Source organism: Anser cygnoides, chromosome 3 (assembly GCF_040182565.1).
Source record: "Anser cygnoides isolate HZ-2024a breed goose chromosome 3, Taihu_goose_T2T_genome, whole genome shotgun sequence".
In the NCBI taxonomy this organism is placed as follows: Eukaryota; Metazoa; Chordata; class Aves; order Anseriformes; family Anatidae; genus Anser; species Anser cygnoides.
Window position 1 is genome coordinate 122,092,516 of NC_089875.1, and position 22,980 is coordinate 122,115,495.

Sequence of the window (22,980 nt, forward strand, 5' to 3'; positions counted from 1 at the left end):
CCCCCAGCCCCATCCAGCCCAACCCTGGGCACTGCCAGGGCTGGTGTGAGAAGGATTCCCCGCCGAGTGGGTAATCCAGGCTCGCAGCCCACCCGGTGCTTCACAGACAACGCCTGGCCTTCGGTTGCCGGCCTGTTAAATTTCAAATTTCTTTCGACTTTTTTACTGTTTGAAGTGGTAACGTTTCGTCACTGATCTGACTCGACTCGACACCGTGATTTTCACCTAATTGCGCTAAGGAGTCTGGCTGTCTGCATTTTACAAGGTTGTCTGTTAAGCTTTCTTATCACTGCAAGCAGAGCTCAATTCTTCCCTCTAAACAATGTAACTCTGTGCAAAACCAACATTTTTATTCCCACAATTCCCCCCTTTTCTTCTTTATAAATTGTCGATTTTTGCAAAAAAATCTTGCCAGGTTCCTTGAAGAGGAAGCTGGTTCTGCGGTGTATTCCTACAACCCATAATTCAGATTACAGATTAGTTTCTCCCAAGCTTAAATCTCCTTAAGACACACACCCAATAACCCCATCCGCTCACATCACCCACCAAATGCACCCAGGTCCTTGAGTGAAGACAATGCTACAAACGGGTTTGCCTTTTCCCAAGGTAGAAGCAACCCACGTTGCCTTCCTCAGCCGCTTCCCTACACGCACTGCAGGGACTTTCCCTCTTCCCACAGTGTGTAGGGGCTTTGTTTCAGCAGGACCAGGGTGGTTGTCAGCTCCTTTGGTATTAACTAGCCAAGTGGCTTCTGCTATATTTGCATCCCGGTGTTTCCATGCCCAGTGCCTGCAGCAAAGTCCTTAACAGTCCATTACATCTCTCAGCCTCTCCAGAGGCTTGTAGGTGATAGGGGATGTGATACACCCATTCAGTGTCATGCCTCTTGGCCCAGGAGGTTACAAGGTTATTTTGGAACTGACTCCCATTGCTTGACTCTATTCTCTCCAGTGTACCATGGCTCGCTTGATTGCAGCATGGGTTTCACGCTCATGGGTGACCTGCGTGATGGTCTAAATGGTCGGGTCCACCCCTCAAACACGGGCCCATCTGTACGTGGCATCTCTCCCTAGATGTCCTGATGTTTCATGGGCCCATCGACCTACAAACAGCTCACCCTTACATCCCCAGTCCAGATCCACCTGAGCTGCTCTAATTTTTGAAGCTCGGTCCACCTCTTCGTTATTCTGATGTTCTTTGGTGGCACAACACTTGGGCATGTGAGCCTCTACATGCTGTACTTTTACACTCATGTTTTCCACTCGGGTAGCAATGTCTTGCCACAGTGCAGAAGCCCAGATGGGTTTACCTCTGCAGTGCCAGTTGCTCTGCTTCTATTGCTGTGACCACCCCACCCTCACCCCCGAGGCCATTTGCCACCATCCATGAGCCAGTATAAAGACAGAATACTGGTCACTTGTCTCTTTCAGCACTTTTTAGGGCCATTTGAATGCCTTTCACCTCCGCAAACTGACTCAACTTGCCTTCCCCTTCAGTGGCTTCCACAACTTGTCATGTAGGACTGCAAACAGCAGCTTTCCACTTTGATGGTTTCCTGCAACACAACAGGATCCATCAGTGAACAAAACATAATGCTTCTCATTTTCTGTTGCTTCATTATATGGTGGTGTCTTGGGCATGAGTTACCTCCTCAGGTGATACTACAAAATCTCTGCCTCCTGGCCAGTCCATAATCTCTTCCAGGACACCTGGGCAGCAGGGTTTCCCCATTCAAGCCCACTGTGTAATTAGCGCTACTCACTTACTCCATGTAGCATCAGTTGTGTGATGCATAGCAGGGATTCTCCCTTTAAACATCAAATGTAGTACAGGCAGTCGTGGTGCCAAGAGGAGCTGTGCTTCTGCACCAACAACTTCTGAAGTGGCTCAAACCCCAAATACAACGTTAATGTCTCCTTTCCAGTTGGGATGTAGTGGGCTTCTGATCCTTGATACCCCTGGCTCCAGAATTCCAGAGGTCAACCTCAAGTTTCTGCTCAGGTTTTCTGCCAGAAGCTCCAGTTGAGGCCATGTGTATTGGCTTTATGTGGCAAGGGCTCTTATCGTTCTCTACAACCACCTGAAAGGAAGCTGTGGGGAGCTGGGGGTCGGCCTCTTCTCACAGGTAACCAGTGATAGGACCAGAGGGAATGGCCTCGAGTTGTGCCAGGGGAGGTTCAGGCTGGAAATGAGGAGACATTTCTGCTCAGAAAGAGCAGTCAGGCACTGGGACGGGTTGCCCAGGGAGGCGGTGGCGTCACCGTCCCTGGGGGTGTTCAAGGAGAGGTTGGACGTGGTGCTTGGGGACATGGTTTAGTGGTGCCATCGGTGGTAGGGGGGTGGTTGGACCAGGTGATCTTGGAGGGCTTTTCCAACCTTAATGATTCTAGGATTCTATGATTCTAAGGGCTTGTATTGGGTTTATATTGTGTTTATGTGGGTTGTTTATGTATTTATATTGGGTTTATGTGGCTTGTATTAGGTTTATGTGGCTTATGTGCCAGGCAGGCTGCAGGGGAGGCCTCTGCAGAGCCCCGCAGCTGCCCCAGGTCAGACCAGAGCCAGCTCCAGATGGCTCCAAAGGAACCCGCTGCTGTCCAGAGCCAATCCAGTGAGCAACGCTGGGTGGGCCTCTGCGAGAGCGGATTGAAGAAAGGGGAAAAAAAAACAACTGTTGTGCAACAGCAGCTGGGGGTGAGAAAGTGTGAGAGAACCAGCCCTGCAGCCCCCAGGTGAGTGCAGCAGGAGGCAGGAGGTGCTCCAGGCACACAGCACAATCCCCCTGCGGCCTGTGGAGAGGCCCCTGGTGGAGCAGGCTGTCCCCCTGCAGCCCACGGGTCCCACACGGAGCAGATCTCCACGCTGCAGCCCGTGGAGGAGCCCCCGGTGGAGCAGGTGGATGTGGCCTGGAGGAGGCTGCGGCCCGCGGAGAGCCCCCGCAGGAGCAGGCCCCAGGCCGGAGCTGCAGCCCGTGGAGAGGAGCCCACGCAGGAGCAGGGGGCCTGGGGGGAGCTGCCGCCCGTGGGGGACCCGTGCTGGAGCAGTTTGCTCCTGGGGGATGGACCCCGTGGGACGGAGCCGTGCGGGAGCAGTTCTTGAAGAGCTGCTGCCTGTGGGCAGCCCCCACCAGCTCAATTCGGGAAGGACGGCATCCCGTGGGAGGGACCCCGCGTGGAGCAGGGGCAGGGAGGGACCGAGAAGGAGCGGCGGAGGAGTGGCAGAGACAAAGTGTCAGGGACTGACCACAGCCCCCATTCCCCGTTTCCCTGCGCTGCTTGTGGGGGAGAAGATAGAAGAGGGTGGGTGGGAGGAAGGTGTCCGTAGTTTGCTTTTAGTTTCTCAGTGCTCCAGTCTGCTAGGGCAATAAATTATATTTATCTCCCTGTGCTGAGATTGTTTTGCCCGTGACAATAATTATTGAGCGATCTCCCTGTCCTTATCTCAACCCTTGAGTCCTTTCCATCATATTTTTGCCCGTTTTTCCTTTGAAGAGAGGGAGTGAGAGAGCGGCTGTGGTGGAGCTCAGCAGCCCTGCAGGGTAGAACCACCACACCGTGCTTGCTAGGTGCAGTGTAAAGCGTGTTTTGCATAGCTGGCCCTGTACAGACAGCCCCAAGAGCTGCTGCACGAGCTGTTTCCTCTTTAGTCAGTTCAAAGGCTTGTTGATGCTCAGGGCTGCACTCAACATAGGCCCTCTTGCGAGTCACTTAATACAGAGTCACAAACTGACTGTAGCCTGGAACATGCATTCTCCAGAGTCCCACAAGACCTAGGAAAGTTTGTATTTCTCCCTTGTTAGTTGGTGGGGACATAGCTGTTATTGAATTGATCACATCCATCCTGCCATTTTACTCACAAGAACTGGATCTCTTGTGTGAGTCCTTTGGCCTTGCTTTGCTTTACAGCAGAACCAGCTTTCAGAAGAATTTGGATTATTTTCTTCCCTTTCTCAAACAATTCCTCTGCTGTGTTACCCCACGCAGTGATGGCATTAAGGTATTGCAGGTGTCCAGGAGCTTCCCCCTGTTCCAGTGCAGCCTGGATCAGTCCACGGCAAGCAGTAGGGCTGCCTTTCCACCCCTGGGGCAGTCGATTCCAGGTGGACTGGATGCCCCTGCAAGGGAAAGTAAACTGGGGCCTGCATGCCAATAGTCCACTGTCTTCATAATTCTGGAGTTAGCCGGACACCAAATCCACTGTTGGTCCCATCCCATCACTCCACTTCATCTCTGCCAGCATGCTGGCATATGACAGTGGCACTCTATAAACTTCCACCACGTGGAACAGATTTCATCTGGATCTTTGGGTGCCTGGTCATCATCCAGATCACTATAAACCATCCTGAGCACAGCTAATTCCCTCAGGTACTGGAGACCTTTCTCCACGGTGCTTGACTTGCCTGGCTGATGTACAGTACCTTCCTTGAAGGGATGGATACCTTTCCTTCACGCCTGACATGGGACATCTCCAGATGCTGAGGACTTGTGCCCTTTCCCAATCACTTTGCAAGGACCCTTTTCCTAGAGAGGGATTCCAGCTGCCTTCTGATTCCTAGCTACCAGCCCCAGTATCCCAGCATCAGAGCAGCCAGGTGAGAATGTGCTCACCTGGGTGACAGCTGAAATCCTTTTGCTATCTCACAGCTCACTCAGGGATAGGGTTCAGGTGGTTTCAGACTCTTCTATGATTTTTGTCTCTTCTCCCTCCCATTTTTGTGATGGCTCTGCTTTAGAGCTGCCTGCCTCTTCCCTTCCTTGAAGGGGTGCCTTGGGGTGCAGCTGCCCCAGCAGCCTGGCTCAGCCCCAGCACAGCCAGCAGCTGCCGAGTTTCATTTTCAGGCACTGCACCAGATAACAGCCTGACTTCCAGGAAAGCAGAAAGTCTCTCCCTGCTGTGCAAACAGGAAGCTGCAACCAGTGCAGAGGCTCAGGGCTCTATAAAGAGTGGGGTCAGAGCTGGGCTGAGAGGCTGCCGGAGCTGGGCTGAGGCTGTGCAGGCGCTGCAGAGCACCAGGGAGGGCAGGTGGGTCCCTGCTGACATGCGCTGGGCAGGGCAGGGGCCACACGCGGACCCCCTCGGCCTCCTGCTCGCTGTTTCACCCATCCCCTGCTGGGCTGCGAGATGCCAGGAGGGCAGCAGGGCTTTTCGCACAGGGGAAATGGGCTCTGCTCGGGGGTGCAGGAATGAGGAGCAGCTCCCTCCGGTCAGGCTGCTGCAGGAGGTGGGGGGCTGTGCTGCAAGGGCTGCCCTGGAGGGCAGGGAGGATCTGGGAGCAGGGACAGCAGCAGGCAGGGAAGCAGGAGGCCCCCCGGGACAGCCCAATACCCCGCAGAGGTGCGAAGCCCAGTGGTGGGGCTGGATGGGGAAGTGATTGCTGCTGCTGCAGGAGCCAGCCCTGCAGAGCCAGTGCAGCCACAAGCCCAGCTGGGCTGGAGCTGGTTTTTCTCTCACATGGGGCAGCTGCTGGGCAATGGGGAGCAGCAAACAAACTCCTTACGTTGCTTTCCTATGTGCAGCTTTCTGATCCTTCCTAAACTCTCTTTACCTCAACCCATGAGCTTGTCTTGCTTGTGTGTCTCCACTTCTCTCCCCGTCCTGTTGGTGGGGAGCGGGTGAGCTGCTGCTGGGTGCTCCTTGTTGGCCGGGGCCAACCCAGCACAGGGGTCCTCTCCCTGCCCTGGGGGCTGCAGCATCACCCACAGCAGGCAGAGGCACGGTCGGGATGGAGTAATTTTTTTCCTTGTAGCTGGTATGGGCTGTGGTTTTGATTTAGGATGAGAATGATGCTGACAGCACCAATGTGTTAGTTGTTGTGGAGCAGTGCTTGCACAGAGCCAAGGACTTTCCTGCTCCTCACGCTGCCCTGGCAGCGAGGAGCCCAGGGTGCACAAGGAGCCAGGAGGGGACAGAACCAGGACAGCTGACCCCAAGGAACCAAAGGGATGTCCCATCCCAGAGGGCATCCTGCTCAGCAATTATATCTAGGGGAGTTGGCTGGGCTGGGGGGCGGCCGCTGCTAAAGCAAGGGTTAGGCTTCAGTCAGTGGTTGGTGACCAATTGCACTGTGTATCACTTGCTTTGGATAGTCATTGGTTTATTATTATTATTACCATCATCATCATTATCCCTTCCTTTTCTGTCCTATTAAACTGTCTTCTTCTCAACCCACAAGTTTTTAGCACTTCATAGTATCCTAGAATGGTTTGGATTGGAAGGGACTGTGGTGGTATTATTCTGCTGGGCAGCTGAGCTCCACCACAACTGCTCTATCGCTCCCCCTCCTCATAGGAAAACTGGGAGAAAATGCAATGAAAAGGGCTCACGGATTGAGATAAGGACAGGGAGATCACTCAACGATTATTGTAATGGGAAAACAGACTCAGCGTAGTGTGATTAGAGAAATTTATTACCTATAACTAACAAGCTAAAGCTCTGAGAAACAAATAAACAAAAACACAACAAACAAACAAAAAAGACAACTTCCTCCCCCCGAGCAGCACAGAGGAACCAGGAATGGGGGCTGCGGTCAGTCCCTGACACATTGTCTCTGCCGTTCCTTCTCGGTCCCTCTCTGCCCCTGCTCCACGTGGGGTCCCTCCCACGGGATGCCGTCCTTCCCGAATTGAGCCTGCGGGGGCTGCCCACAGGCAGCAGCTCTTCAAGAACTGCTCCCACACGGCTCCGTCCCACAGGGTGCATCCCCCAGGAGCAAACTGCTCCAGCACGGGGCCCCCACGGGTGGGCGGCAGCTCCCCCCAGGCCCCCTGCTCCTGCGTGGGCTCCTCTCCACGGGCTGCAGCTCCGGCCCGGGGCCTGCTCCTGCGGGGGCTCTCCATGGGCCGCAGCCTCCTCCAGGCCACATCCACCTGCTCCACCGGGGGCTCCTCCACGGGCTGCAGCGTGGAGATCTGCTCCGTGTGGGACCCGTGGGCTGCAGGGGGACAGCCTGCTCCACCAGGGGCCTCTCCACAGGCCGCAGGGGAACTGCTGCTGCGTGCCTGGAGCACCTCCTGCCTCCTGCTGCACTGGCCTATGGAGGCTGCGGGGCCCTCCCTTATCTAACATGGGGCAGCTTCTGCATTCTTCTCACAGAGGCCACCCCTGCAGACCCCTGCTAACAAAATCTTGCCATGTAAACCCAATACGGGGACCTTAAAGCTCATCCAGTTCCAACCCTCCTGCCATGGGCCGGGACACCTCCCACCAGCCCAAGTTGCCCAAAGCCCCATCCAGCCTGGCCTTGAACACCACCGGGGACAGGGCTTCCACAGCTTTTTGGGGCAGCCTGCGCCAAGGCCTCGCTGCCCTCGGAGGGAAAGATTTCCTCCTTGTACATAATCTAAACCTACCCTAAGTAGTTTAAACTCATTCCCCCTTGTTCCATCACCCCACTCCCTGACAGAGTCCCTCCCCAGCTCTCCTGCAGCCCCCTTTAGGTACTGGCAGGCCACTGTAAGATCTCCCCAGAGCCTTCTCTTCTCCAGGCTGAACAAACCCAGCTCCCTCAGTTGGAGCCCTGGTCTCCCTCAGGAGAGGTGCTCCAGCCCCTGGATCATCTCTGTGGCCTCCTCTGGACTTGTTCTAATACTTCCTTGTCCTTCTGGTGCTGGGGGCCCCAGAGCTGAGTGAGCGCAGGGCTCCAGGTGGGATCTCACGAGAGCAGAGCAGAGGGGGACAATCCCCGCCCTCGCCCTGCTGGCCACGCTGCTTTTGGTGCAGCCCAGGGTACGGATGGCTTTCTGGGCTGCAAGCGCACATTGCCGGTTCACATTGAGCTTCTTGTCAACCAGCATCTCCAGGTCCTTCTCCTCAGGGCTACTCTCAATCTATTCTCTGCCCAGGCCTTGCCTCCAGCATGTGGACTGTACCACACAGATTGTCATCAGCAAACTAGCTGAGGGTGCGGTTGATCCCAGTGTCCGTGTCACTGACAAAGATGTTAAACCGTCCCGATCCCAATACTGACCCCTGAGGAACACCACTCATCACTGGTCTCCACCTGGACATTGATCCGTTGACCACAGCTCTTTCAGTGCGACCATCCAGCCAGTTCCTTACCCACTGAGTGGTCCCTCCGTCAAGTCTATGTCTCTGCAATGTACAGACAAGGCTATAGTGGGGAACCACGTCAAATGCTTTGCACGAGTACAGGTAGATGAGTTGCTCTTCCCCTATCCACCAATGCTGTAACCCTGTCGTAGATGGCCACCAAATTTGTCAGCCACGTTTGGTGGTTTTACCGTGCTAGGCAGCTGAACTCCACCGCAACCGCTCTCTCACTCCCCCTCCTTAGAAGAGGAGGGGAAGAAGTAAAGGAAAGAACAACTCGCGGGTTGAGATAAGGATAATTTAATTAAAGGGAAAAAATAATTATTAAGGAAAGATTATTATTAATTAAACAATTTAACTAAAGGGAAAAAAAGGGAAAGGGGAAAGGGGAGGGGGAAAGGGAAAAAAACACAACAAAACAAAACAAGTAAAGGCTGTGTGGAAGTGCAGAGGAAAGAAATTACTCTCTAATTGCCACAAATGAGTGATGCTTGACCACATCCTTGAAGCAGGGCCTCAACACACGTAAGCTGGTGTTCAGGTAATTCCAGAGTTCAACCTCAAGTTTCTGCTCAGGTTTTCTGCCAGAAGCTCCAGTTGAGGCCATGTGTACTGGCTTTATGTGGCAAGGGCTCTTATCGTTCTCTACAACCACCTGAAAGGAAGGTGTGGGGAGCTGGGGGTCGGCCTCTTCTCACAGGTAACCAGTGATAGGACCAGAGGGAATGGCCTCAAGTTGTGCCAGGGGAGGTTCAGGTTGGAAATGAGGAGACATTTCTGCTCAGAAAGAGCAGTCAGGCATTGGAACGGGTTGCCCAGGGAGGTGGTGGAGTCACCATCCCTGGGGGTGTTCAAGGAGAGGTTGGACGTGGTGCTTGGGGACATGGTTTAGTGGGTGACAATGGTGGTAGGGGGGTGGTTGGACCAGATGATCTTGGAGGGCTTTTCCAACCTTAATGATTCTAGGATTCTATGATTCTAAGGGCTTGTATTGGGTTTATATTGTGTTTATGTGGGTTGTTTATGTATTTATATTGGGTTTATGTGGCTTGTATTAGGTTTATGTGGCTTATGTGCCAGGCAGGCTGCAGGGGAGGCCTCTGCAGAGCCCCGCAGCTGCCCCAGGTCAGACCAGAGCCAGCTCCAGATGGCTCCAAAGGAACCCGCTGCTGTCCAGAGCCAATCCAGTGAGCAACGCTGGGTGGGCCTCTGCGAGAGCGGATTGAAGAAAGGGGAAAAAAAAACAACTGTTGTGCAACAGCAGCTGGGGGTGAGAAAGTGTGAGAGAAGCAGCCCTGCAGCCCCCAGGTCAGTGCAGCAGGAGGCAGGAGGTGCTCCAGGCTCGCAGCAGCAGTTCCCCTGCGGCCTGGGGAGAGGCCCCTGGTGGAGCAGGCTGTCCCCCTGCAGCCCACGGGTCCCACACGGAGCAGATCTCCACGCTGCAGCCCGTGGAGGAGCCCCCGCTGGAGCAGGTGGATGTGGCCTGGAGGAGGACAGACGTTTTTGCAACGAGAGCCCACCACTCCCCTCTTCTTCATTTTTCCACCTTTTATTGCTGAGTGTGACATGATATGGTATGGAATATCCCTTTGGTTGGTTTAGGTCAGCTTCCCTGGTGATGTTCCTTTCTCACTTGCCTACCCCCTAGGAGGGTTAGAGAGAGCCCTGATGCTGCGCCAGCACTGCTCAGCAGCAGACACAACACTGGTCTGATACCACTGCTGTTTTAGCTACAAGTGCAGAGCACAGCACTGTGTGGGCTGCTGCAGGGAAAGTTAACATCCCAGCCAGATCCAGTACACCACGATCTGCTCTTACTGAAGCCATGTTGGCTGTCACCGACCACCTCCCAGTTTCCCATGTGCCTTAGATGAGCTTCTAAGAGGATCTGGATTTTTTTTTCCTTTTAACTTTTATTTTCTTCAATCCTCTTCGGCATCCTGCTGTGGGGGTGGGGGGAGCCAGCGAACAGCCGTGTGGTGCTTAGCTGCCTGCTGGGTTAAACCACAACATCCTCCAACACCACCCCAGTGTGCTTTGTGCTCCTCTGGCAGCTCCCCCAGGGCCCTTCCACCACGGCCCTGGGCAGGCATCGGCTGCTCCCTGCATCATGCTCTGAAAACAGCCCCTGAGACACAGAGTCTGTGCATTCCCAGGTCATCTGCCTGACCATAAGAAACCAAGGCCCAAAGTCCTAAAGAATCCTAGAATGGTTGGGATGGAAGAGATATTATAGATCATCCAATTCCAACCAGCTGCCCTGGGCAGGGACACCTCCCACTAGATACATAGAATAATAAAATATGCAAGTTAGAGGGAACCCACAAGGATCATCAAATCCAATTCCTGGGTCCTCAGAGAAACACCCAAAAATAAATAAAAATCAGATCGTGCATCTGAGAGCATTGTCCAAACGCTTCTTAAACTCTGGCAGGCTCGGTGACGTGACCACTTCCCTGGGGAGCCTGTTCCAGTGCCCGACCACCCTCTCGGTGAAGAACCTTTTCCTGAGATCCAGCCTGAACTTCCCCAGGCACAGCTTAAAGCCATTCCCTTGGGTCCTGTCGCTGGTCACCAGAGAGAAGAGAGCAGCGCCTGCCCCTCCGCTCCCCTCGTGAGGAAGTTGGAGGCCACCATGAGGTCTCCCCTCGGTCTCCTCTTCTCCAGGCTGAACAATCCAAGTGACTTCAACCACTCGTCATATGTCTTCCACCCTAGAAAATTTACATTCTTTGTTCCTTTAGTTAGTAGTTTTGCATGACAAAAGTGTAAGGGTATGTGGATGGTGACAGCGTTGGCTTCATTAAGGTTATCCAGTCTCCAGTGGCTACTTGATGGGCCAGAGATTGCCTCTCTACAGGCCGTGGAACTATGGAGAGGCCTCTTCTAAGGGGTGGTGGCCTCCCCTAACCTGATGTAACCAAAGTCTGTTTTCCCCTTCCACAGCCATGGGGTCACAGGAGGAGAGAGCAGATGCTGGGGAAAAGGCACACCTTGCTAAGAAATTTCTGGCAGAAGCATTTGAGAAGGAAGGACTTGATGAAGAATACTGGCTCCCCAAACTGTCGGAGATATTGGGTGTTAAGTCAAGAGGTGCTTTGAAACATCTGCAATATGAAGACTACCTTAAACTGGAGTGCGAAGTACGGTACCCCTGGGAGACCGAGGCACTCCGAAAGCTCCTGGGAATCACAGACAACAAAAGAGCTGTTGATGAGCTGCAGAAGCAGCGCTTGGAGATGATGAAGCAGAGACAAGAAGCAGCCAAGTCAATCCTACAGGAGCTGGAAGAAATGCAGAACAGCCGCAGCCACAGCAAGGAAATGATAAGACAGAAAGAGGAGGCACTATGGCAAGCCATGGACATTCCCAAGGAGTACTGGGCACCGCCAGAGAAGGCATTGGTGGATGAGCTGGTGAGCATCCAGAAGCAACTGGAGCAGCAGGAGAAGTCCATGGGGAAGAGAGAGAACATCTCTGATGAGGAGGTCCTGAGGTGGGCATCGGGAGGCCTGGCTCTGCAGGGTATTTACCAAACCAACAGCCTGGAGGATGTGCTGGCAAAGCGAGAGCAACTCATCAGGATCCCTGATGGCTTCACGCTCACTGGTCCAGAGCAAGGGTCTCTGCTTGAGAGGAAGGAGTTCTCCTCCTCTGCAGCAGAAGCCACTTTCACCAAGTCCATGGAGCAGCTGGGGTTCAGCATCAGCGCTTCTGCCACAAATGGGTTCTGGGGGTTCAGTCTTGAAAAAGATGTAGATTACAGCAAGTCCTCACAGTCAGAGGACTCCCATCGGTCACGCTCGGAGCAGACGTACATTTGCACCACCAAGTACCAGTACATCCCTCTGGCCTCCTGCTACTTCCAAAAGGACCAGCTTCGCCTCTCAGACGCAGCCCTGCGAGAGCTGCAAGACATTGAACAGCTTCTGAGCATCACCCAGGAGGCAGAGAGGTTCCACCTACTGAAGAGCAGGTGTGCCAGCTTCTTCAGCAGGTTTGGGTCCCACGTGAACCAGGGACCCCTCCACTTTGGGGGTATATTCTGGTGGAAAGCATCTGCCGAAGGTTTCAGAGCAGAGCAATGGGATGAGATGAAGCAACAAACATCTGAAGCACTGAACGGCTACATCGGGGCTAGCTTCAGTGGCTTCGGTACCAAGTGGGGAGTGAAGGTGGGTATTTCAAACTCCACCTCACAGGCATCATTTCAGGGAAGAGATAGAAGCAGCACCCACACAGCAGTTCAGCTCTGTGTGACCAAAACAGGGGGCCCATCAGAGACGGATTCCCTTCCCGAGTGGAAATGCGGGCTTGTGGCCAATAACACAACCTGGTATGTGATCGACCGGGGCTTTCAGCTGATCCCAGTGTGGGACATAATCCTCTCCAACCACAGCAGCGATTTTAAATCCTCCTATCAAATGAGCAGCAGCCTCAGGGCTGTGTACGAAGCTCTAACGAATCACAGCGTTGGCGTGATCTTTGGAGAGGAACTGGCCAGTGCTGTGGAAGAGGCCAGAGCTTTCCTGGAGCACGTGAAGACCTGGGAGGTGACGGTGGATGAAAAGAAACTGCTCATGTTGTTAGATTTTAAACAGGGTCTGAATAACAGGACAAAAAATCACAGTGTCTGGATCAACATATGTCTGTCAGACAAAGCGTTGCAGGAGTTCCTGGTGAATACCGTTTCTTTTTGCCAGAAATCTGCTCCAGAAAACACCGCCTATATCAAATCTCTGCTGCGGTGCCTGCTGGATCCTTACATCTATTCTGTCAAGGACTTCCCCGGGGCTTCCTTCATTATGCAATGGGTCTTCCACACAGAGCACGCGCCTCCCAAAACTCCCAGTATTTCCAATCTTGCAGATCTCACTAAGACACTGCTGCAAATGAAGGAGTACATCCAGGAAGTGACCTACGCACCGGCAACTTCTGCATCCGCCATTCATGAAGCAAAGATCAAAGCCACCCTCACTGTAAGCCTGGCTGTTTATTCCTTGCTCCAGTTTCTGCAGCAAAGGGCACAGAAAGACGTAGAACTCTTAGTGCTCCTAGTTACAACCAGCATGGGATACCAAGTAGAAAGCAGCACCTTTCAGTACCTCCTTGGGTGTCCAGAAATTAATTTCATGATAACGGAAATGCAAATGGCACATAACGAGTATCAGAGCCTGAAGGAACAGGATGTTTACAGAGCTCAGGCCTTCCTGCTGCTGACGGGCCTCACCATAACACCCGAATATAAGAAGGTGACCCCTGAGCAGAAGAATGACCGCCTAGTTTTCATGAAAGAAAAGATGGAAAATGCATGGTCTACAGAGATGAAAGCTCTCCTCGAAAAGCACAATGCATTCAAAGACTGGGAGGTGCTGGAAAGAGATTTGCAATCCTCGATCAGTGGGCAACTGGAGGACACATCTGACAACCTGAAGAAAGACAGTATAATCAAAGACATGGAAGATGCTTTTCAAGGCATGCAGCCTCCCAGTCAATGCAAACCCAAATCAGACAGCAGCACATCCAAAGCAAGTCAAGCCACTGCAAACCCAGAGTTCCTCAACTTACTTAAGCGCCTCGGGCTGGAAAGGTACTATCCAAGAAAAATGGGCACAGAAGATTTCCACATAATATACCAGACATCTGTACATGACAGCCAGCCCAGCAAGGACAGCGAGCTACCATTTTACTTCCTGCAAAGGCTACTGACCGTGGATTATCGGGTGAGGTACCTGACTTGCAAGGAGGCGAGGAAGCCGGGAGTCGTGCCTGCACCAAACACCTCAGCGGAGGACCACGAGCCCTCTGATTCCTTTGATGATTTTTTCAGTGACTTGGACGAAGAAGCCCGTGAATCTGCAAGCAGGGAGAGTCATGTGCACCCCATGGACCTCCAGATGGCAATTTTTCATTGTGCTGATGATTTCATGAGACAATACCTTTCATCAAAGCTTGCTTTCTGCCAGTTTGCACTACCCCTCCTGGTACCAAACCCGTGCACTTCACAGATAGAGTTCCCTCTCTGGTCCCTCAGCCAAATCAAGAAGAGCTGGAAAGGGTCAGTGAGATCGGGAGAGCAGACGAGGATTAGCAGTCACAACAACAAACTCATTTGTCAGGCAGAGACACCCATCGTGTCCTTCCTACGCATCGGCAGCTCTCCTTCTTCTTCCAAGTCTCAGCTCCTGAATGCCCTGCTGAGCAAGCAAAAACATGACACTTTTTTCCACCGACATTGCAAAGGCAGCACCAAAGACTGCTTCCTGATGAAAGGTGTTGTGGAGATCTCCTGGTACCTTCCTCGTGGTGGCGACGACGACAGCTTTAACGGCCCTGTTGCTTTCTGTAACCTGCACGGAGATGCGAGGGATCACGAACCCCAGCTGCAGTTTTTACAGGAGATCTCTGCCGTGAACGTGGTTCTCGTTTCTGAGTCTGATCAGAGCAACAAGAAAGGCAGGAAAATTTTACATGATCTGTGGCAGTCTCAGAGGCCGTTGGTTTGCCTTTTCACTGAGAAAGAGAGCATTGCAGCTGGCCGATCTAGCCAAAACATAAGAATAGGGATCAAGAACAGAAATGAAGCAGAATTAATGGGTGAGCTGACAAAGACCATCCGAGACCTAGTGGGAGGGTCGAGCACGCTTGTTAGCCTCAATGCATGTGTGGGCACAGCTCGCCAGTGTGGCTTCTTAGTCGATGAAGATGCAGAAGCGTGCGTGACAGCCAAAGAAACGGCAATCACACTGGTGAATCTGTTGAAGAAAGAGAAGTTGTGTGAGATCAAATCACAGTTACTGCCTCTTCAGGGAAAACTGTGGTACATGTGGTGTAAAAAGGACAAAGAACTCACTCGCTTGCAGGAAAAGAGGAACAAGAGTATAGAGAATCATCGGAGCCAAATTGAATTGGAGAAGTCTGCAATAAGAAGAAAGCAACTAGACAAAGCGTTCCCCCTCAATCAGCTGATGAACACAGTCCTTGGCTTTCTCCAGTCACAGCCAGACGATATCAAGAAATTCTTTCTGCAGTGGGTGAAGGTCTTCATGGACGACCTGTCCTCTGATCGCCTTGACGAGCTGAAGAGAGAGTATCATCAATTATGGTCTCAAATCCTGGTATTAAAGAAAAGCAATGAAAAAAGCAACCTGAAAACTCAATTGATGAATAAGTTAGATGCCCTTTCCGATGAAATTAATGATTCGTCCATTGGCCTTGAGCACATTTTGAGAGAGGTAGGGCAGATTTATGAGGCGCTGGAATCAACAAACTCCAAAGAAAAATGCTTTAGCAAACTACCTGAAATTGCTGCCGATCTGATGGTTTCAGGGTACCCCATTGAGCTGATGGATGGTGATGCTTCTTACGTACCACTGCAATGGATTGGAGCAATCTTTGACAGGTTAATTGAGAAGCTAGGGGACAAGCGAGTATTCGTGCTTTCCGTGCTTGGCATCCAGAGCACAGGGAAGTCAACCCTGCTGAATGCCATGTTTGGTCTCCAGTTTAACGTCAGTGCAGGGAGGTGCACCCGGGGAGCGTTTATGCAGCTCATTAAAGTGGACGAGAAGCTCCAACAGGATTTGAACTTTGATTACATGCTCGTTGTTGACACAGAAGGACTTCGTGCCATAGAGATGGCCAATAAGCAGTCACTTAATCATGACAATGAGCTGGCCACCTTTGTCATTGGCATCGGCAACATGACTCTGATCAACATCTTTGGAGAAAATCCTTCGGAAATGCAAGACGTCCTTCAGATTGCTGTGCAGGCTTTCCTGAGGATGAAGCAAGTAAATCTTTCCCCAAGCTGCCTGTTTGTGCACCAAAACGTGGGTGAAATAACCGCAAAGGAACAGAACATGGAAGGACAAAGACGTCTGCAGGAAAAGCTGGATGAAATGACCGTGACAGCGGCCCAGCAAGAATTCTGTGACGTCACCTGCTTCAGCGACGTCATCCGCTTTGACGTGAACACCCACATTCATTACTTTGCTCACCTGTGGGAAGGAAACCCACCGATGGCACCGCCCAACCCCACCTACAGCCAGAACGTCCAGGAATTAAAGAGCAAAATTCTCCAAGCTGCCAAGAAGGAATCGCAGGGCAGCTTTTTGAGGCTCTCCAGCTTGAAAGTTCGTATTAGTGACCTGTGGAATGCCTTGCTGAACGAAAACTTCATTTTCAGCTTCAAGAATTCAGTGGAGATTGCCGCATACAAGAAACTGGAAACCGCATTTAATCAGTGGACCTGGCAGCTGAGAAGTCACATCTTAGACTTGCAAATGAAACTGGAAAACAAGATTCGGAATGGGGAGTTGGGGAAGGTTACCATGGAACACCTTCAAAAACTGGTTCAAAAGACAAATGATGCCATCACCAAGAACATGGAAGCATTCTTCGGTGAAGACAGAGACTGTGAAATACTGATCCAATGGAAAAGCAACACGGAACTGAAGCTGAAAGAACTGAGAGAGTCCCTCCTTGCTGAAACAAGAAGGAAGTGTGAGAAACTTATAGAACTAAAGAAGAGCCAGAGTAAACTGGATGAGAGGAAGTCCGAGTATGAAAAGGAGCTCCTGAAAAAGAGCAGAGAGTTGGCCCTGTCTCTAAAAGGCCAGGAATTAAGTGAAAGTGAACTGAGAAAGCACTTCAATTCTCTCTGGATGCACTGGGTTACTGAAGTCTCCTCTGCTGCTCCCCCTCTAGAACAGGTGGACATCGATGTGGACATAGAAAATGTCCTTCTAGATCACTTTAGGGATCCTAATGTGGCTGAACGAATCATGAAGCTTTACCAAAAGACTGTCTTTTGTCTTAACATAGAGAAACACGTGTCTAAGAAAAAATGCTTGGGCATCATTCCTAAGAGTTTTGACAATGCCAATATTAGCAGCATGCACCGCATTACAGATAGCATCGAAATGCATGTGATGGCAAACATTGAGAAGAAGGAAAAGGACAAAATGGATTACAGTCGAACTTTTATTCATGAAATACTAAATGAAGTGGAGGAAGGTATGAATTCTGTCCCTACCACTGCAAAATATAGTTTTAATAAAGACTACCAAATAGATTTATCACTGTACCTGTGCAGAATGGCAGCAGAAAGGTTTAAAGACATGCATGCAGCATTCAGGAAAGCAAACGATCCAGCCGTCTACCTGGAGAGCAAGAGAGAAGACTTCTTTAAATGTTTCCAGATTTCCTGCCAAGGAGCCTCTTGTATCACAACATTTGCTGATTTCCTGTGCAGCAAGATTGCCCCAGCTCTTCGACACGCCATCTATGAGAAGACAGCTCTTGACATAGCTCGAGACATGAAGGTTAAAATACCAGATTTCAGGGGCAATAGATCCACTCTGGAAACTTGCATGCTGAAATACCTAGCAGAAGAAGAAAAATTTGAAAAATTCATGCATTACCTTAATTTTCCAGGAGACTTTTTAAAAAATTACATTCAGACAAAAGTTGAGACATACTGTTTAGGTGAGAACAGAAGGCTAGAGATGTTTTTAATAGAATCCCTTACTCGTTACTATGAAAACATTCAGTCAGCTGTTTTTGCATCAACCAGAGTTGTCAAAGACAGAAAAGACAGAAACGATAAAATCTCTCTTTGGCTGGATGAATTCTGCAGGACACTTGGAGACGTGCTAAGCTTGCCCAGAAGTGACCTGAAGGGCATTGAACATCAGGAGATAACAGACATAGAGTTCCTGAATAACGCCATGACAGAAGCACTGTCTCCCCTGACTGATGATCTCAGGAAAGAGTTTGCTAATGCTGATATGAGCTCATTTGAAAGGCAGCCTCACACAATACTGGCTGAGCAGTTTGCAGGGTGCCAGAGTATGTGTCCATTTTGTGGGGCTGTTTGCACTAACACTATGCCAAACCATGACGGAGACCACCGGGTTGTCTTCCATCGTCCACAAGTTTTGACAGGATACAGATGGCATAAAACAGACAACCTAGCCATTGATATTTGTTCTAGCTGTGTTTCAAGTGATATCTACTTCAGGATTGGCAAATACGGACGGTTCCAATACAAGAGATATCGGGACGCAGGACATCCCTATTCCACTTGGAACATTCCTCCTGATCCGTCCATGCAAGCATACTGGAAATGGTTTGTGTCTTATTTCAGGACACAGCTAGAACAACACTACAATGGGAAATTTCATGGCAGAGGAGAAATCCCTGCATCGTGGCAGACAGTTACAAAGCAGAATGCACTCGCTGAACTGGAGAAATATTAGGCTAAGTGGTATGAAGGAAAAACTGCAACTGCTTTGCATTTTAGAAGAACATAATATGAGGCTAACCACAAAATATTGTTGTAATGATTATGACCTTAAACCATGTCAATAAAACTAAATGTAATTGCTTGCAAAGTTGGGTGAAATAACGCTTCTCATGCTGCTGCTCAGTGATTCCCTTGCTTTGTGATAAAGTCAAAGTCCTCTTCCTTTCTTGCCATAAATATTTACATCAGCTTTGTCTCAAAGCAAACTAGAAAAATATTCCTGCAGCAAGCAGTCATACCACCAAGATTAAGACCAAGTGCCAGATGAAGAGCAAAGGCAGCATTACAAAGTACCAATTTTATCAGCTGCTATGAGAAAAGAAATGACACTGGCAAAAGAACAGTTTCCCTGCAACAAATACTTGTCACACTCATAGAAAGGACAGTGGGGTCTGTGTGCAGGTGAACATTTGTGGCAAACTCTGCTTTTTTTTTGGCGGGGGTGGTATTTTGCACATTCATAAACTTAGTACTCAGGTGCTGTTCTCTTTCTGATGCTGTTAAAGCAGGTAACGCAGCAGCCTATGTGGATTTAGACAGTGATTTTAACTCTGTGGTTATTAGGTATATGTCCTAGGTTAAGATGTGCCCACACTTCCATGAGCCATTCTTACTCATGGGCCTGGGCCTGGCAAACTTCCCTTCAGCTCCTAGCCACCCCAGCTGCTTTTGCGAAGCACTTCTATGTTGGGTAAAAGTCTTTTATAGCCAATATAGAGAATTAGACAGCTTTGCAGCTTCCTCAGCAGCTGTCAGCAGTGCATGATCTCAATATTTGTGCTGTCAAGACAGGCAGGTGGCAACTGAACAAAAATGGTCTGGAGAACATGTAAGTGGCTCTGCCTGCACCAGTGCAGTGGGAGGGGGTTTTTACTGTGCAGATTTCCTGCAATCCTACTGGAAACCCAATGACCAGAGTCTCCTGGAGAGCTGTCAAAAGTGGTGATTCATTAAAATTCTTTGTAGTCTTTGCTAATAAACTGTTTGAGTTGGACTGGACTGGTCTCTGCATGCTTTATTTCCAGGTGAGCCACAATTCTCATAGAATCAGAAAATCAGAATGTTTTGGATTGGAAGGGACTTGGATTGGAAGATCATCTTGTTCCAACCCCCCTGCCATGGTCAGGGCCACCTCCCACTAGATCAGGTTGCTCATAGCCCCATCCAAGCTGGCCTTGAACACCTCCAGGGATGGGGCATCCACAGTGTCTGTGGGAAACCTGTTCCAGTGCCTCACTGACCTCATAGTGAAGATTTTCTTCCTCATTTCTAATCTAAATCTCCCCTCTTTCAGCTTAAAGCCATTACTCCTTGTCCTATTCCTACACTCCCTAATAAAGAGTCCCTCTCCAGTTTTCCTGGAGGCCATTTCCTTTAGTCCTCTCACTGGTTACCTGTGAGAAGAGGCTGACCCCCAGCTCCCACACCTTCCTTTCAGGTAGTTGTAGAGAGCAATAAGGTCTCCCCTGAGCCTCCCCTTCTCCAGACTAAACACCCCAATTCTGTCAGCCACTCCCCATATGACTTGTGTTCAAGGCCCTTCACCAGCTTTTTACCCCTTCTCTGGACAGGTTCCAAGGCCTCAATGAACAGGGGGACGATCACCTCCCTGTTCCTGCTGGCTGCACTATTCCTGATATAAGCCAGGATGCCGTTGGCCTTCTTGGACACCTGAGCACACTGCTGGATCATGTTCAGGTGAGCATCAATCAGCACCCACAGATCCTTTTCCTCTGCACAGCTTTCCAGCCACTCTGCCCTAAGTCTGTAGCACTGCATGGGGTTGTTGTGGCCAAAGTGCAGGACCCGGCACTTAGCCATGTTGAATCCCATCCCACTAACCTCAGTCCATTGACCCATCCTATCCGGGTCCCTCTGCAGGGCCTTCCTACCCTCTGGCAGATTGACACTTCCCCCCAACTTGGTGTCACCTGCAAACTTACTGAGGGTACACTCAATTCCCTCATCCAAGTCATCAATAAAGATACTAAAGAGGATGGGCCCCAACACAGACCCCTTGGGGAACACCACTGGTGACCAGTCACTAGCTAGATTTCACTCCATTCACCACCACTCTCTGGGCCTGGTCATCCAGCCAGTTTTTAACCCAGCAAGGGGTTTACCTGTCCAAGCCATGAGCTACCAACTTCTCCAGGAGAAAATTATGGGCGATGTGCCAAAGACCTTGTTGAAGTCTAGGTAGACTACGTCAACTGCCTTTTCCTCATCCCCCAGGCGGATCATCTGGTCATAGAAGGAGATGAGCTTGGTTTCATAACCTCCCCTGGCACCGAGGTCATGCTGGCAGGCCTATAGTTCCCCATGTCCTCCTTATGGCCCTTCTTATAGATGGGTGTCACATTTGTAAATCTCCAGTCATCTAGGACATCTCCAGTTGACCAGGACCACTGATAGATGATGGAAAATTGGCTTGTCTGTGAGAAACTATGTTGTGCTTTTGCAGCAGATAACTACTTTTCTGTATTCAAAGGTAGTTGTGTAGTCATAACAAGGAGAAATGCTAAGTAGATAAGTGGACAGTAGAAGGCCTCACTCTTCTAAAATAAGATAGAAGCTTGAGAAAAACAGGATGAACAGTGTGAGAACAGTAAAACAAGGATCACAAGTTCTCAAAACATAAGAAAGGAGAAATTAAGGGTTGAAAAAAATAAAAATTGTACATACATGGTATAGAGGAGCGTCGAGTAGCTTGTGAACCTGTAGTACTGAACCAATGCGGAAACAGGGGAGGTGATCAGGCGTCGGGTAATAGGGAATAAAAGGTTATGATTTGTTTACCATAATGCACTCCTAATTGGCAGGACGCCCGCCATTGCAATTGCGAATAAAATAGCTTCACAGAAGATCCTGTCTGAAGAAAATTATTGAGATTTTTCTCACAATTTGGGGGCTCTTCCAGGATCTTGTCGCCTACCAAAGAGTTCTTGCCACCGCAGACAGGAAGGTGCACCCCGCTGATTTCAGTGGTCCCGTCGGGGTTGGTGGGCCGTCTCGGTACGGCCGGCAAAGGACCGAGACTGTTAATCTGAAGACAGGCTCTGCGAAGCTCTGGGGAGAAGGGAGGCCAGCACTGACACACCACAGACACAGCACAGACATGGTACAGGCACAGGGATTACTGCTGATAACCCAGACTGAGAAGCCGTGCATGGACCGAGGTAAGGGAAACTTTACCGTATACTGCCTCGGGTTGGGTTCCGGGAGACTCTTGTGTGAAGTGTGAATGAGATGCACTTATAGTGCGAAGCGAGTGTGGAGTCCCAATCCGTGAGGCTCTGTAGTCCTGCGAGGGGACAAACGAAGTCCCCTCGGCTGGAGAGGGACAAAGCGAAAGAGAGACGAGCGAAAGAGAGTCTCGGGGGTTTGGGCCCTTAGGTGTACGGTACCCCGAGCACGGCGAAGTGAGGTGCTCGGCAGTACACCCCACCTCTGTCCTAATCCTAGGTGAAGGCGTGTGGTACCCCATGGGTGGTAAAGTCCACAGCAGCACGTCAGGAAGAGATGGGGATTAAGGGTTCCAGGAGTCAGCAGGGTTGGGGTGGAGACCCCGGCATTGTGCCTAAAGATAGCCCTTTGGAGAGAATGATAAGGATTTGGAAAAACAACCCAAAAACTAGGGAAAAAGATTTAAAGAATATATAATTAAAAATGGTTAGATATTGTGTAATTGTCTGGCCTAAAAAGCTAATAAAAGGAACTTCAGTATTTTGGCAAAGATACGGGCCTGATGAAAATTCAGACTTGAAATTTACATGTAAACAATAAGGTTCCGTTTTCAGAGGAGGAATCAAGTTATGCTCCCTATAATCCTAATACTGCACCGGAGGCAGCAGCAGCTGCTCAAGGAGGGGAGACAGGGACTGCAATTGACGCTGTCCCTGGAGAAGTCGCGTGGGGGGAGCGTGGAGCAGTGGGAGCAGAGGCGGGGGGGTCCCAGTAGGGCTTCGGGGCCGTGCGGGGGTGCTGCGGGGCTGGTGCCACTCCCCCCTTACCAGCAGAGAGGTTAGGAGTTTTAAGAAAGAAATGAAGTTTTAAACCGAGGGCCTAGCAGAACAGTCAAATCCGTTTCTGAGGCCTAATTTGTATTCCTGAGGGGAAAATGTCAATCTTGAGTATGTTATTCACTGGAGAAGAATGTTTAGGAGGGGAATGATTTGGCAGGCAGCTATGCAAGAATGGGAAAGAACTAATATGGGAAAGAACAGATATGCAGAAAAAGCTCCAGAAGGTGGGAGGATGGAGTGAACAGTGCAGGTAGTATGAAGGTGTATGCCAGGAGGGGAGATGAGAAGGAAAAGCAGAGAGCGAAACAAATGGTATTCACAGCATACTGGGTAGTGAGGCAGAGGGGGAGATAGAGGGCCCAGGATGGAAAGGAGAGGAAGAGAGACGAAGGAATGGCAGACAAGGAAAGCTACCTGTGTTTTAGCCTAAATCCCAGCAGGGACAGGCTTTGAGAAGATGTTTTAAGTGTGGCCAGGCCGGCCACTTCAAATAGGAGTATCCGGAGTAGAAGAAGGAGGAGAGATTGCTGTTATAAATTCAGAATAGGGGAGTCAGGGCTTCTCAGAAAGCTTGTTCCCTGATAAATGAAAAAGTGT

General features: G+C 50.5%; 1 protein-coding gene across 1 annotated transcript; it reads left to right on the forward strand.

The window, feature by feature from the left end:
• The first annotated feature begins 4,845 nt into the window (after positions 1–4,845).
• Positions 4,846–19,435, forward strand: LOC136790569 (interferon-induced very large GTPase 1-like). Its single transcript, XM_066995210.1, has 2 exons — positions 4,846–5,022; positions 10,996–19,435. The coding sequence occupies exon 2, from the start codon at positions 10,998–11,000 to the stop codon at positions 18,309–18,311; it is 7,314 nt and encodes a 2,437-aa protein (XP_066851311.1). The 5' UTR covers positions 4,846–5,022; positions 10,996–10,997; the 3' UTR covers positions 18,312–19,435.
• Positions 19,436–22,980: the final 3,545 nt, after the last annotated feature.